This window comes from Leptonychotes weddellii, chromosome 1 (assembly GCF_054177405.1).
Source record: "Leptonychotes weddellii isolate Sample4059 chromosome 1, ASM5417740v2, whole genome shotgun sequence".
Lineage (NCBI taxonomy): Eukaryota > Metazoa > Chordata > Mammalia > Carnivora > Phocidae > Leptonychotes > Leptonychotes weddellii.
The window spans coordinates 114,637-128,474 of NC_138369.1; the positions used below are offsets into that span (position 1 = coordinate 114,637).

A 13,838-nucleotide genomic window follows, 5' to 3' on the forward strand; every position below is an offset into this window, starting at 1 on the left:
GGGGGGGGGGGGGGGAAGTGGGGAGGTGGGGAGGAGTGAAGCTGGTTGGGGAAGACTCTGAGGAGGCAACATTTGGGCAGAGACTGGACAGGGTGAGTGAGTGCACAGCCTTGCCGAGGCCCTGAGGCTTCCCAATCCTGCGAGGCTTCTCTCCTTTGTGCCACAGGCAGCCTTGGGGTGTCAGCATGCTCAGAAAGGTGTTTCTAAAACCACTCTGGGTGCTGGGTGGTACACGGCCATGAAGGACAGAGAAATGAGGCCAGGCTGAGGGGCAAGGAGAAAAAGGTGGATGGATATCTCAGGACTCACTGATGACAGCTGTGAGTGGGCAGCCGGGCCAGAGTCCCTTCCTGGTCTTCCCCTGTAGACCTCAATCCCTGTGTGGAACAGGGCAGGGAGGCAGCCCCCTACCCTGAGTTCCCAGTGTCCCACAGCCCTAGCTGTTTTACCGAGGAGAGACAAGCTCAGAGGTAGGTGGTGAAGTGTCTCAGCTCCATCAGTCCCAGGAGACCCTCACATCGAAGAGAATGTGACCCCTAGAAGACCCCCATCACCCCCACAAGATCCTCACCCATGAAGGACTCTTCTTCCAGGAGGTTCCACTCCCAGGAGCCCCCCACCCCCAGGGGACTACCACCCCAGAGACGCTCACCCGCAGGAGACCCCACCCCCAGAGGACCCTCCCCCCCGAAAGCCCCCCACCTCCAGGTGACCCCCCCACCCCAGAGACCCTCACCCGCAGGAGGCCCCACCCAAGGAGAACCTGCCCCGCCCCCCCAGCTCCGCACTTCCGCGCTGGAAGAAGGCTGCTCTCCGTCGCCCCGGCTCAGCCGCTCCAGGCAGTGGAGGCTGAGATCGCACGGCCGTCGGGGCGGCTCGGGGTGCCGCCAACCCCGGGTCTGGTTCCGATTTCCATACGGTGGACTTGGACCGCCGCCCCTCTGTGGCCTCCATCTTCCAATCTTCCCATCCCTCAAAGTGGAGTCCGCTCACACCTTCCCGCCCCGTCTGTTCTGACCTTGGATGCTGGGTCCCCGCCAACCCTGGCCCCCGGCTCCTGCCTCTCTGTCGCCTCCAGGGTCGGGGTCAGGGCGGGAAATCCCCTCGGGAAAGCCCCGGGGAGCAGCTGGAGGACGGGGCGGCGGAAAAGAGCCGGGGGCACCGCTATTTAAGGCGCGTCCCCGGCGGGCAGAGGACAGAGCCGACACCGAGCATGGAGCAGAGTCTCGCCCTCCTGTTTCCCTTCTTCCTGGGGCTCCTCCAACGAGGCCAGGGTGAGCAAGGGAGGGGGCTTCGTTAGGGCAGTGAGTTTAGAAGAGAGGGGAGGGCTGGGACCGAGGGAAGGCTCGCAGCAGGGCGGTGCGGTGGCTCGGGGAAGGTGCGGAGGACCGTACGGTGGGGGGTCTCGGAGGAGGCCGGGCGAAGGGCAGTGGGGGGGAAGCTCAGGCTGGGGGGTCTGGGGCCGGGACCCGCGGCTGGGGGCGGGGGGCGGGGGGCGGGGCTGAGAGCGCCGTCTGCCCGCAGGTGGGCACTTGGAGGTGGAGCCCCCAGACTCCGTGGTGGCAGTGTCCTTGGGCGGGTCTCAGCAGCTCACCTGCCGGCTGGTCTGCCCTGACCACAGGACCCGCTCGGTGCAGTGGCGGGGCCTGGACACCAGCCTGGGCGCCGTGCGGTCGGACGCGGGCAGCAGTGTCCTCTCCGTGCGCAATGCGTCCCTGTCCGCGGCCGGCACCCGCGTGTGCGTGGGCTCCTGCGGGGCCGTCACCTTCCAGCAGACCGTGCAGCTCCTGGTGTTCGGTGAGCTCCCACCCCTCCCCGCCGCCTGTGCACCTTCTGGCCACCCAGCAACCCTGCCTTACCTCCCTACCAATACCACCTGTTCCTGGGAGCCTTCCCAGATTGCCCACCCTGCCCCCCAGCTCAAAGGCTGTATCAGCTCCACCCATGTCGCTCTGCAATCCATTTCTTCCCTTCATCATCCCTCCTCCCCCTACCTGACCCCCACTCTTTCTGCTCTGGACCTGTCTCCAGTACTTGACATTCTAGACACACAAGCTGTGGCCGCTGGGTCTTCCCCTGACCCCACGCACCAGCAGTCCCCACTCACCCCTTGGCCCCACCCCAAGCCCCCTCCTCAGGGCCCAGTACTGACAGTATGGGCTCGGCCCGCCCAGCTCACACCCTCTGTCCACAGCATTCCCAGACCAGCTGACTGTCTCCCCAGTAGCCCTGGTGGCCAAGCAGGACCGAGAAGTGGCCTGCACCGCCCATAACATCACACCTGCCAGCCCTGAGGCCCTCTCCTTGTCCCTGCTCCTGGGGGACCAGGAACTGGAGGGGGTGCAGGCCCTGGGCCGGGATGTGGAGGAGGAGCCCCAGCAGGGTGAGGACCAGCTGCTTCGGGTAACAGAGCGCTGGGTGCTGCCCCCGCTGGAGACCCCCACCCCACTCACCCTCCGCTGCCGAGCAACCATGAAACTACCTGGCCTGAAGCTGAGCTACCAGCGGGCCATTCCAGGTGAGTCTTCGGGGTTCTGGCCAGCCTGCACTCAGTGCCCCAGGAAGTAGGTGAAGTCCCCCCACCCAGCTCCTATGAGCCTTGATGAGTGGTGCCCAGGGGCTCTTCTGGAATCCTGGCTCCGCCCCCCCCCCCCCCGCCCCCAGTGTCCCAGTCTGAATCGGTCACAATACCCACAGCAGCCAGCAGCCACAGCAGGGGAATCCCACATGCCTCCAGTGTGATACTCCTCATAAGTTTATTCAGCCATTCAACAGGTTAACTGAGCACCTACCCTGTGCTGGACCCCTAAGATCCTGTCCTGCTTTGCCCACAGTCCTTCAAGGTTCCTACCTCCCTCGGGGTACAAACCCAAATCCTCCCATGTCCACAGGGCCATGAACCACCTGCCCTCACCTCCTCCGTCTCCCCCCATCACTCTGCTCCGGCCACATGAGCCTCCCAGCTGCTCCTCCAACAGGCCAGGCATGGTCCTGCCCCAGGACCTTTACATATGCTCCACCTCCACTGGGAATGCTCTTCCCCTAGCTCTCTCCATTGCTCCCTCACTCACCTTCCTGTGAGCCTTCTCCTGACCTGTCTAAAGGGTCAAAGTATCCTTACTACCTCGTACACATAGATATATACACACACACATATGCACACACACACACAAGCCCTTTCTCCTATTGTATGTTTTTTGACACCTTTTATCAATATATGGCATCCTGCATTTTCTGCTCATTTTTCCCATTGTCTGTATCCCCTACTCTTGGCTTCACTGAGAAAGGAATATGTCTTGTTCGTGGCTATGTCCCCAGTGGCTAAAACAGTGCCCAGCGCAGAGTAGGTATTCAACACATACATTCTGGATGGATGGATGGATGGATGGATGGATGGATGGATGGATGGATGAAACCATAGTGCCCAGCACAGAGCAGGTACACAATAACTACTTGCTGAATGAACAAATGAAAACATTTAACTTGGGGTTGAGGACACAGTAGGTGCTCAGTTCGTGTCAGACATTATTAATTTAACAAACATGTCTAATGTGGGACAGGCACTGTCCACATCATGAAGCCCCCAGCAACCTCTCACTAAAGAAGCACAAATTCCTTCTCCAGCAGGGCACCCTGAAATTCATGTTAATGCACATGGGGTCATCAGGGGTGGGGATGGAGCAAGGGAGCTCCCAGGGGACTGGAAGGGGGGGCAGGTAGGGTGCGGTGGGAGGCCAGAGAGGCCACTGGATTTGAAAGACATTTCATGGTAGGATGGACAAATCCCCTCCTGGATCCTCAGTCTCCCCATCTGTACCACAAGGAATGGAGCACCCCTTCCCTTTGCCAGGGAGCACCTTCCCCTCTCTACCTCCCAGTCCTGTAATTTATAAAATCCAGGACTCACCAACGTGCACTCTGATCACTCTCCATGGCAACTCCCAGGATGTGGCTCTCACCCCCTATACAGTTGAGGAAACTGACACGCAGACATTCAGAAGCTCACCCAGAGTGGGGAGGGGACCAAGACAGACCCTGACCCCGCTCCTACCCACTGGGATACCCTTTGATTTGCCCAAGTGGCCCAGGATGGGGCTTCAGCGGTTCTGGTCCTACCCCATGGTCTAAACGGAGAGACGGGCAGAAGAGGGAGCCTGGGGCAGGAGAAAAACCATCACCTTGTTTTCCAGTCCTGCACAGGCTGACCTCCCCGGAGCCCCCTGTCACGACCTCTGCCGAGGCCATCCCAGAGCTGAGCTCCACCCACAGCTCCGAGAGTCCAGGACCCCCACCAGGGAACAGCTCCACCAGGCCCTGCCACCCTGAGATCCGCCAGTCACCAGTAGCAGGGGGTCTGGAGCTATTTTGTGAGGCTGTCTGTGACCCCGGTGTGGCAGTGGGCTGGACCCAGGCCCCCGGGGGTCTGGAAGCCTACCAAAGGTGGGAGGCTGGGGCCCAGGCTTGGCTGAGCGTGCCCTGGGCCAGCTGCAGCCCTGAAGGCTGGTTTCGGTGTCGCCTGGACCCAGGGGGACAGATGGCCAGCCTGTACCTGGTCCCGGAAATCTGTGAGTTCTGGGGGCTAGGGAGGGGTCCGGGGGAACCTCAGAGGGAGGGAAGCCTGGCATCAAGACCTCAGACAAGGGATGGGCCTGCCCAGCTTCAGTCTCCCCAGTTGTCCAGTGGGCTTCCCTAACGGTGGAAGATTCCAGTTACTTGGCACTGTGAGGACTGCCAATTTCAGAAACTCTAGATTTCACAGCACTCCGTAAACTCTAACCTGTACAACCCACAACAGCCTGTAGGATAGAAATAGAATAGAGCCACTTAGGTAGTTTCAAATTTTCCAGTAGCCACATTTAGAAATATAAATGAGACATTTTACATTCTTTTCTTTTTTTTTTTTTAAACTAAGTCTTCAAAATGTGTGTAATTACACTAACAGCATGTTGCATTCGGATGAGCCATATTTCAAACAGGCGTGGTGGGCAGCCAACTCACTTCCAACCATAAGGTCCTATGTGCCTTTCAAAAGATCCACTCCAGAAGTCCTTTGGATATTTCAGCAGTTTTTATACACTTCAAAAGACACTCTAAACCATGAAGTCCTTTGCAAAATCTCAGGGAACTCAGTAACTGTGGAAGCCCCTAGCAGATTCTTGTGAGCTTCTCCCCCACACCTGCAAAGAGGTGCTCAGAACTCCTGACGCTTCCTTCTCCAGGCTCCCAGACAACACCCCCAGCCCTGTGGATGGGCAGCTTGGTGCTGGGGCTGCTCTTCTCGGTGTTCCTCACCTATCGCCTGTGGAAACACTGCAGGCCCACCCAGTGACAACCAAGCCCACCGGCTCCTCTGGGCCCCCTGCCCCACCTGGACGGATTGAGGGGGACTGGCCTGCCTTTCCTTCCACACAGTTGCAACCAGAGGACAACTGCAGGGTTCTGGACCTACATGGTTGAGAGCTGACCATTAGCCCCTTACCCTGATGGCCAGCATCTGAGTTTCCCCTCAGTGGAGCCCCTGAGGACCCCCCCCCCCCCAGCAATGGTCCAGAGCTGGAGAATAAAGAGCATCTGGTCTGACCTCAGTGGTTTCTGTGGTGTTACAAGGATGCTGGAATCTTCCATACAGCTCCAGCTACCCTCTGCACTGGGAGACTCCCCCAAGAGATGAGGATGGACAGGACCCCCAACCCCTACTTGGCCAGGTCTGGGGAAAGGGAGCAACAGGGAGCGTGGGTTCTGCCTGCGGTGGGGAGAACACAGCTTGTACCTTTCCCCGGATGGGGGGACACCTAAGGAATAACTAGAAGTCCTCAAAAGAAATGGGGAAAGTTGAGGGGGTGGACAGTGTGGACAAGACACAGAAGTGGCTTGTTAAAGGAAATTTTCTCTCTCTTGGGGTGGCTTGGGAGCTAAGTCGGTCGGGTGGGGGAGAGGCGAGGAGGAGTCTGGGAATCAGATCAGCAGATGAAAGCTGGGGATTCCGCTGCGGGCACTGGGGAGCTATGGGAGAGTTCAGAGCTGCAGAGGCTGTGGTGAGAAAGATCCCTCTGGTGGTGAGGAAAGGTAACAGCATGGGGCGGGGAACTGGGGACCTCAGGTGGTCCACTCATTCGGCGAGCCATGAGAACCCAGAGCAGACCCCCTAACTCAGCCTGGCGGGTGGCTGGCGGGGGAAAGGAGACCTCTCCCCACGGGGTGATCCATAAACTCAGACGGAGACCGCACCGGGCTGAAGGCCAGACTGAGCACAAAGGCTCAGAGGAAAATCAGAAAGCGGGGCAGGGTCGGCGCTCAGTCCCGGAGTTGGAACCATCCCTGCGCATGCTCCGCCTGGCTACCCAGATAACCAAGGAGACTGGTTGCTAGGGGACCATGCTAATGAAGGACTCGCCCACTACAATCCGGCTTCAGGCCAAACACCATGCCCTTCCTAGAGAGCCGTTTTGGAGTCTGGCAAAATTCAGGTTCCGGGCCTAAGCTCGGAAAGCTAACCAGCACACGCAAAGAGGAACCGGAGGAAGAATGCCGATGAGAGCCTGGGGGGGGGGGGGGCGGGGGTAGCCTGGTCTGGTTATTTGTCAGAGTCTCCAGCGGAATCCGGGCGCCCCCTGCCCTTAACCAAGATGGCCGCCCCGAGGCGCCAGCGCACTGTGGAATACGGCGGCGCTTCCGGTCCCGTTGCCCGCAACGAAGATGGCGGCAGTGGAGAAGCGGCGGCCGGCCGTGGCTCCGGCGGCCAGTTTTGTCGACAGCGGGCGGCCGGCGGTGTCCCGAGCAGCAGCAACGGCCGAGAGTGAGGAGGACTTCCTGCGGCAGGTCGGCGTGACGGAGATGCTGCGCGCGGCCCTGCTGAAGGTGCTGGAGGCGCGGCCCGAGGAGCCGATCGCCTTCCTGGCGCACTACTTCGAGAACATGGGCTTGCGCTCGCCTGCAAACGGCGGCGCCGGGGAGCCCCCAGGCCAGCTCCTGCTGCAGCAGCAGCGCCTGGGCCGCGCGCTGTGGCACCTTCGCCTGGCTCACCACTCCCAGAGGTGCGGGGCTGGGCCGGGCCGGGGCGGGGCGGGGCCGCTGCGGGCCTGGAGCCCCGGCGTGCTGCCCGCGGGCACGCTGGGCACTGTAGTCCGCACGCCTCCTGGCGCGGGGTGGGCCCAGAGCGCGGGGGGCCGGTCTTTTGTGATGCCTTTCTGCAGGTGCTCAGTGCCCCCTTGCAGCCCTCCCCACTTTTAAAAATCGCGGAGCCCAGAGAGGACCCAAAGTCACAGAGCTGGTCCTCCGAGCCAGGTCCTTCCAAACTAGGTTTTTCTTTAAATGCCTTGTTACTGGCGGCGTTGCGATCCCATCCATTGAGCCAGAAAGTGGATATTTACAGGGCTGAGAACAGCTCAGTCACCCGAGGCCCGTACCCCCGGAGGCAGCGCCCAGCGGGCAGGAGGGGTGTCCAGAAAGAGGCCTGCTTCACGCACAGGAAAAGGGGCTGCAGGCACGAGGCGGGCAGGTGCACTGGCCTGGAGGCCATAAAGCTGCCGTGTGGGACCCACAGGCTCCTCAGCCTTTCTGTGGCTGAAGCACGGTGGGGGGGTGGGGGGGATGGAGCCTGCCCCCCTACACGTGCCCCCCCAACAGTTCTGAGCCCACGAAAGGTGATTGAGGAATATGTATTGAATGAATGGTCCACATGAGATGGATTGAGGAGCTTTCTGACATGCAACATCAACCAGGTGAGGTCATGACTGGATGTGGGTGGGCTGGGCCTTGGCTGGTGGGGAGGGGTCCCTAGAAGCAGAACCTGAGGCAAGCATTCATGCGTGGGTAATGTTACAAGGGAGTGCTCCCAGGAGAACCCAGGAAGGGAGAGGAAACCAAGCAAGGGAACATTCCAGCCTGATCACCAGGCGATTCCCCGCTGTGCTTCCAGCACCTGCCCACCTTTCGGCAGCCCTCCCAGGAGAGTCAGAGTACAGACCATAAGGACAGCACTGGGAAGCTGGGGAGGGGTCTCAGGTATGGGAAGGGGTGTGGAGGGTGGGAATCTGAGCAGAGCATCCATGTGCGCTGAAGGTCGCGCTGCTGGGTTTGCAGGGGCAAGGGTGGGAAAGAAGTATGCAGAGACAGTCCTAGGTCGTCCATGGGGCTGCCCACTGAGATGGGAGGTCACTGATATGGAGGAAGTGTCCAGGGTTGCTTGGGGACTCTTAAGTCGGGCAGCTGGGAGAACCCTGCAGCTGGAGGGTGGACAGGTGGCTCTGCAAGTGGGACAGGAGGTTGTCCGCCAGAAGGGGTTGTGAAGGCCTCAGGAGAACCAAGAAAAGCCTGGGACCCAACCCTGAGGAGCCCCAGCCTCAGAGAACCCACAAGAAAAGCACGATCAGGCCAACCAGACATGAAGGAGGGAACTAGAAGAGAATGGCGTCGTGGAACATCTTCCAAAGGGGAAAAGTCGTCAGTGGCTGGGCCACCATGTACGGTTGTTCAGGCCAAGCACTGCACAAGCCACTCACCTATAGACAGTCACAAATGAGGATATGTCTATGAAGGCTTTTTGCAGTTTCTTCCTAATCCACGCAGAGGCACCCTGTGGTGGGCTGGCGGCAGTCCCGTATCCAGTGGCCCATAGACGAGGGCCGACAAGTGCCTGTTGGATTTAGGGCCAGGAGAGCTGTATTCATGTCCTGTGGCGGCTGTAACAAATTACCACGAGCTTGGTGGCTTAAAACAACAGAAATGTGGGGCACCTGGCTGACTGGGTCGGTAGAGGGTGTGACTCTTGATCTCAGGGTTTTAAGTTCAAGCCCCACGTTGTGTGTAGAAATTACTTAAAAATCTTTAAAAAGGTGGGGGGGGAGAAATTTATTCTCTCACAGTTCTGGAGGCTGAAAGTCTGAGATCAAGCTGTCACAAGGCTGCCCTCCCTCCGGGGGCTCCAGGGGAGGGTCCCTCCTGCCTCTCCCAGCTCCTGGGGTCTCCAGGTGTCCCTCGGCATGTGGCCGCATCCCTCCGGTGCCTGCCTGTGTCCTCCTCTGTGTCTCTGTGTCTTTTTCTTTCTATTTTAAGGACCCTTGGATTTAGGGTTACCTCATCTCATCTCCAGATCCTGAACAAATTACATCTGCAAAGACCCTATTTCCAAATAAGGTCACCCTCACAGGTTCCAGATAGACATGCATTTTGGGGGGACTCGGCTCACTGCACTGCAGGGGTGTTGGAGCCGTGGGTTGGAGGCACTTCGGAGCTGGAGGGGCACAGAGGGCGGAGTGAATAGGGGAGTGGCGGGCGCCACCTGCCCCCCCCAGAGACGGAGCCAGTGGCTAGCTCAGAAGACAGGGTCCCCATCAGGAGCCCCTGAACCTAGCCTGAGGGGCCAAAAGCAGAAGCCAGGCCAGGCAAGTGCCAGTGTGGAAAGCAGGTGCCCCGTCTGACGAGGAGGGGCTGACTGGGCCACCTGGGAGCTGTTCTTGAGGGCCTCATCAGCATGAAAGATCTGGGGAGAAGTCATCCAAAATTCCTTTTCCTCTGTTTTGTGCGGATCGCAAGTGTTGGTCTCCGGGAGGGACTGGAGATGGTGGCCGCAGGTGCAATCGACCACCCCCCTGCCAGCCTCAAGGCCCCAAGGGCATAAAAACCATGTTTGTGAGACTTGCTGAGGGCTGCATGGTCACTAAGGGGCGGGTACAGAGTCCAGTCTGGACAGTGTGGCCCCCTCACCCCCAAGGCCTCTGAGCCACCACAATGCTAGTAGTAACAGCCAGGGTGCCCTTCCTGCAGGCCCCCCTGACCTGGGAAAACCTTCGAAAGGGCACCCCCAAGTCCAGGTTCCTCAGCTCAGTCTGGGCCAGGCCCTCCTGAGCACTGTGGGGTGTTGAGCAGCCTTCCTGGCCCCCACCTCCCCCCAAGTGATAACACCCAAAAGTGCCCCCAGATCTCACCAGGAGTCACCCCCATGGAGAACCCCTGGGCTAAAGTGAAACGTTTCCGTGTCTCACTCCAGAAATAGTCGACACACTCTCACGTAGGTATTATCTAAGCAAATGCTCACTCTAGTGCTCTGGGTGGGAGCTGATACGGTGGGGCCCTCAGTGGAGCCCCAGTCCCCGCGTCACAAATGGGGAAGCCAAGTCCCAGAGCCCGGCGATCCCGCGGACAGAGCAGGTGCTCCCTGGTGGCCGCCGGGAACTGTGTGGGGGTCCCCGGGGAGCTGCAGACCCGCGGCCAGCAGCCTAGAGGTTGGGTGTCACCTTCCTCAGCGTCTTTCCCATCAGCTCAGATCTCGTAGGGCTGTGATTACCCCTCTGCGTGTCTTCCTGCCTCATGAGGCCAGGAGTGTAAGGCAAACAGCGTATGGGTAGCCCACTGAGTCCCGCCCTGGTCACAGCCTACGCTGAGTGCAGGAGGGACCCCTCCACGTGCCAGGCCCTGTTTTAAGTACTTGGCTCATGAGAACCCTGAGAGGCAGGGATGGGGACCCTCGCTCTCCAGTGACCAGAACCCGAGCGTCGGTCCAGGTGGGGTCCAGGGACAGAGCTGTGCTCCCAGAAGGCACTCGGTGAACATGGGAACCAAACGGCACGGGGGTCTTGCCCGCCAGGCCCCAGCCTCTAGAGAGGAGGGAATTCGCTCACCTGGAGGGCAGACCAGGCTGCTGGAGAAGAGGCATCGCGGCCCAGAGTTGGATGAATTGTGGACCATGTTTGTATCGGGACAAGCTGTGTCACGTGGCAGTAACAGCTCTGAGACCTCGGTGGCCCCAACACAAAGGACTGCTTCCCGCAGCACGAGGCGGAGGCCCAGGGGACTGCCCTCACACACGCACTGGGAGTTTACCCAAGCATGGCAACGGGGAGTGGACCCCAGGGACTCACTGTAGCTCTCACAACTTGCCTCGGAAGTGGACCACGTGTGGCTTCCATGCCCATCTCTTGGCGGAACAAAGTCCTGTGGTTCATCCTCACTTCAGAGGGGGGGCCAGCCTTCAGGAGGCCCGCCAGTCCTCACCTCCCACATCAGATGGGGCCGGCCTGCACCCCCATTGGGTATGGTCGCGTGGCGGGCAATGGCCTCTGTGTCCCCTCCTGGTGCACGGCCATCGTGTGGGGAGGGCTCTGGAGACGCCGTGGGCTGGGGACCGAGGCCCAGGCGTGTGCGCCTTCAGAGGGCGGGCAGACCCTGAGCCACTGCCTCGGTGGTCCAGCAACATCTGCTGCCATCTCAGGCTGCTGGGTTTGGGTGATTTGTTACGCAGGATGGCTAGTTGGCAGAGCACTAGTGACCAGCACGTGTGTTCACAGCGGACCTCCCCCCTTCCTGGTGAAGGGAATTAACGTTCAGAGTTCCTGCAGAGAGTTGGTTTGAGGCATCAGCCAGCTAATGCATTAGGTGACGGGGGAGATAGCGGGAGGGAGCGCCCGAGGAGCTTCCCAGCACTGGTCTCACTTACACCAGTCCCAGCACGTCGCAAGGGCCCAACGAATGAGAAGGAAAAGGGGTTTATAGCCGGACGGACTGAGAACTGAGTCCCAGCTGGGAGGGAGACCCCCACAGCCTGCTGTTCTTGTACCTCTGGGCCACAGTTTCCTCCTCTGATGCACAGAGCTCGCTGGGTCAGCACATGCATCGTAAGCCCCGCATGGGGCAGCGGCGCTGGCCAGAGTGGCCGGCCTGTCCTGGGCATCTACAGTGTGCTAGCCGGTGTGTACTAGCCTGGGCTCAACTGCTTGCTGGCCCACGGAAAGGTGAGACAGTGTGCCCAGGTCCCACGGGAGGTGAATGGAGCCACATGTGCCTTCCCTTACCATGGAGCCGAGCTCCCAGAAAGGGTTGGCTCACCCCCTCCTCCCTGGGACCCTCGGCCCAACCGTGAGCCCCCAACGAGCCTCACTACCTTTTGGTCATGGTGGAAATGCCAAAGGACCACCAGCCATGCTAGTGCTGGGCTACAGGCCAGGCTAACCAGCCCCCCAGGCTCACCCTGCAGCCCTCTTAACCACCACGCTCCCCAAATCTGCTCGTGAAGCTCACAGCACAGCCAGGCCACATAGTAGAGCCTCGGGCTCTTCTGGGGCAAAGAATCATGCCCGCCTCAAAGCAGATAGCAAGGAAGGCAGACTTTCCCATATAAGAACAGGTCGTATTTTCAGTTTTGTGGGTCAATCCGTGTTGCAACCATTCAGCTCTGCCTTTGCAGCAGGAAAGCAACCCCAAGTGGCATGTCAGTGGTTGGATGAGACCATGTGCCAGTAAAACTTTATTTACAAACTAGGCGGTGGGCCGGATATGACCCATGGGCGTAGTTTGCTGACTCAGCCAGTGTGAAACAAGTTAATGCACATTAAATGCCAGGAGTGACCACCCCGTAGTGTGAGTGGCATGGTTGGGGGGCAGTGGGAGAGCCCCGCGGGGCAATGCCCACTAGCCAGCTCAGCAGATGTTCATAGAGCACTTGCCGTGTGCAGGCCATGTTCTAGGCACTGGGGGCTGTGCATAAACTCCCTGATGTGTGCTCCTGGGCTGACGTTCCGAAGGACATGAAACTTCATCCTGAGAACATCTTACACTAAGATGGTGGTAACTGCCGTGAAGAAAAAGAGAGGAGGCGGCGGGGGGGGCACTGAAAAGGTGACACTTGAGCAAAGACTGGGAGGAGCTGGAGGAGCCATGGGGAGACCTGGGGGAAGGGCACTCCAGGCAAAGGACACCGCCTGTGCAAAGGCCCTGGGGCTGGCAGGCGGGCAAGGGGGCCGTGGGCTGTGCGGGGCTCTGCCCAGCTGGCCCAACACTCCCGTCCTCCTACAGGACGGCCTTCAACAACAACGTCAGCGTGGCCTACGAGTGCCTGAGCGCCAGTGGGCGCAAGAAGAAGCCAGGGCTGGATGGGCGCACCTACAGCGAGCTGCTCAAACGCATCTGCCGGGACGGGGAAGCCCCCGAGGAGGTCGTGGCGCCCCTGCTGCACAAGATCCAGTGCCGGGACCACGAGGCTGTGCCGCTGGACGTCTTCCGCGCCGGCATGCTCACCTGCTTCGTGCTGCTGGAGTTCGTGGCGCGGGCCAGCGCCCTCTACCGGCTGCTGGAGGACCCCGCCCTGGCTGTGGCGGACCGACGCGTGGGCCAGGCCGTGCTGGACACCCTGGAGGGGGCCCTGCAGGCCAGCGATGGAGGTGCTGTGCCCGCCCGCTACCTGGAGGCCGGCTCGCGCCTGGGCCCCGACAGCCTGGCACTGGCCATGGACCGCGCCCTGGTGGCTCGGCGGCCCAGCTCCCCAATGACCCGGGAGGAGTTCCTGGAGAAGGCCGCTGCTCTCTTCATCGCCAAGGTCAAGCCGGTGGCCTGAGCGCGCCCCCCGCCCCCGCACACCTTACCTGCCCCTCCTCCACCTACACAGCTGGGGGTCGTCGCCACCTGCTCCTGGGCAGAACACGGGTTTGGGGCCAGGACTGGACAGTCCCTACATGCAGGGGGGTGCAGGGAGTCCTCCCCACACCCACCTTGCAACCTGGAATCATGCCCCAGTCCCTTCAGAGGGGAAGCCAGGGGTCCCAGGAAGTGGGCACGCCCTCCCTGCACCCCCGCAAAGGGCCCTCTCTCCTCAGAGTAATAAAGTCTGTTCTCCAGGCTGACCTGGAGTGTGTGTCTGCTCCTCTGCCGCATCCCCTACCCCATCCCGTGTCTGCTGCCCACCCCGTCCCGTGTGTGCTCCCCCACCCCGTCCCGTGTGTGCTCCCCACCCCGTCCCGGGTCTGCTCCCCCACCCCGTCCTGTGTGTGCTCCCCCACCCCGTCCCGGGTCTGCTCCCCCTGCTCCCCACCCCGTCCCGTGTGTGCTCCCCACCCCGTCCCGAGTCT

General features: G+C 60.5%; 2 protein-coding genes across 3 annotated transcripts; both read left to right on the plus strand.

The window, feature by feature from the left end:
* The first annotated feature begins 843 nt into the window (after positions 1 to 843).
* Positions 844 to 5,580, plus strand: MADCAM1 (mucosal vascular addressin cell adhesion molecule 1). 2 transcript variants are annotated; one of them, XM_081821820.1, is made up of 5 exons: positions 844 to 1,274; positions 1,525 to 1,797; positions 2,225 to 2,518; positions 4,191 to 4,565; positions 5,220 to 5,580. In XM_081821820.1, the coding sequence occupies exons 1-5, from the start codon at positions 1,214 to 1,216 to the stop codon at positions 5,327 to 5,329; spliced, it is 1,113 nt and encodes a 370-aa protein (XP_081677946.1). In that variant the 5' UTR covers positions 844 to 1,213; the 3' UTR covers positions 5,330 to 5,580. The 2 variants fall into 2 exon arrangements, with proteins under 2 accessions (XP_081677946.1, XP_081677891.1); XM_081821765.1 differs by having other exon boundaries at positions 846 to 1,274; positions 2,195 to 2,518.
* Positions 5,581 to 6,658: 1,078 nt separating this feature from the next.
* TPGS1 (tubulin polyglutamylase complex subunit 1) lies at positions 6,659 to 13,613 on the plus strand. Its single transcript, XM_006740756.3, has 2 exons — positions 6,659 to 7,034; positions 12,790 to 13,613. The coding sequence occupies exons 1-2, from the start codon at positions 6,697 to 6,699 to the stop codon at positions 13,325 to 13,327; spliced, it is 876 nt and encodes a 291-aa protein (XP_006740819.1). The 5' UTR covers positions 6,659 to 6,696; the 3' UTR covers positions 13,328 to 13,613.
* The last annotated feature ends 225 nt before the right edge of the window (positions 13,614 to 13,838 follow it).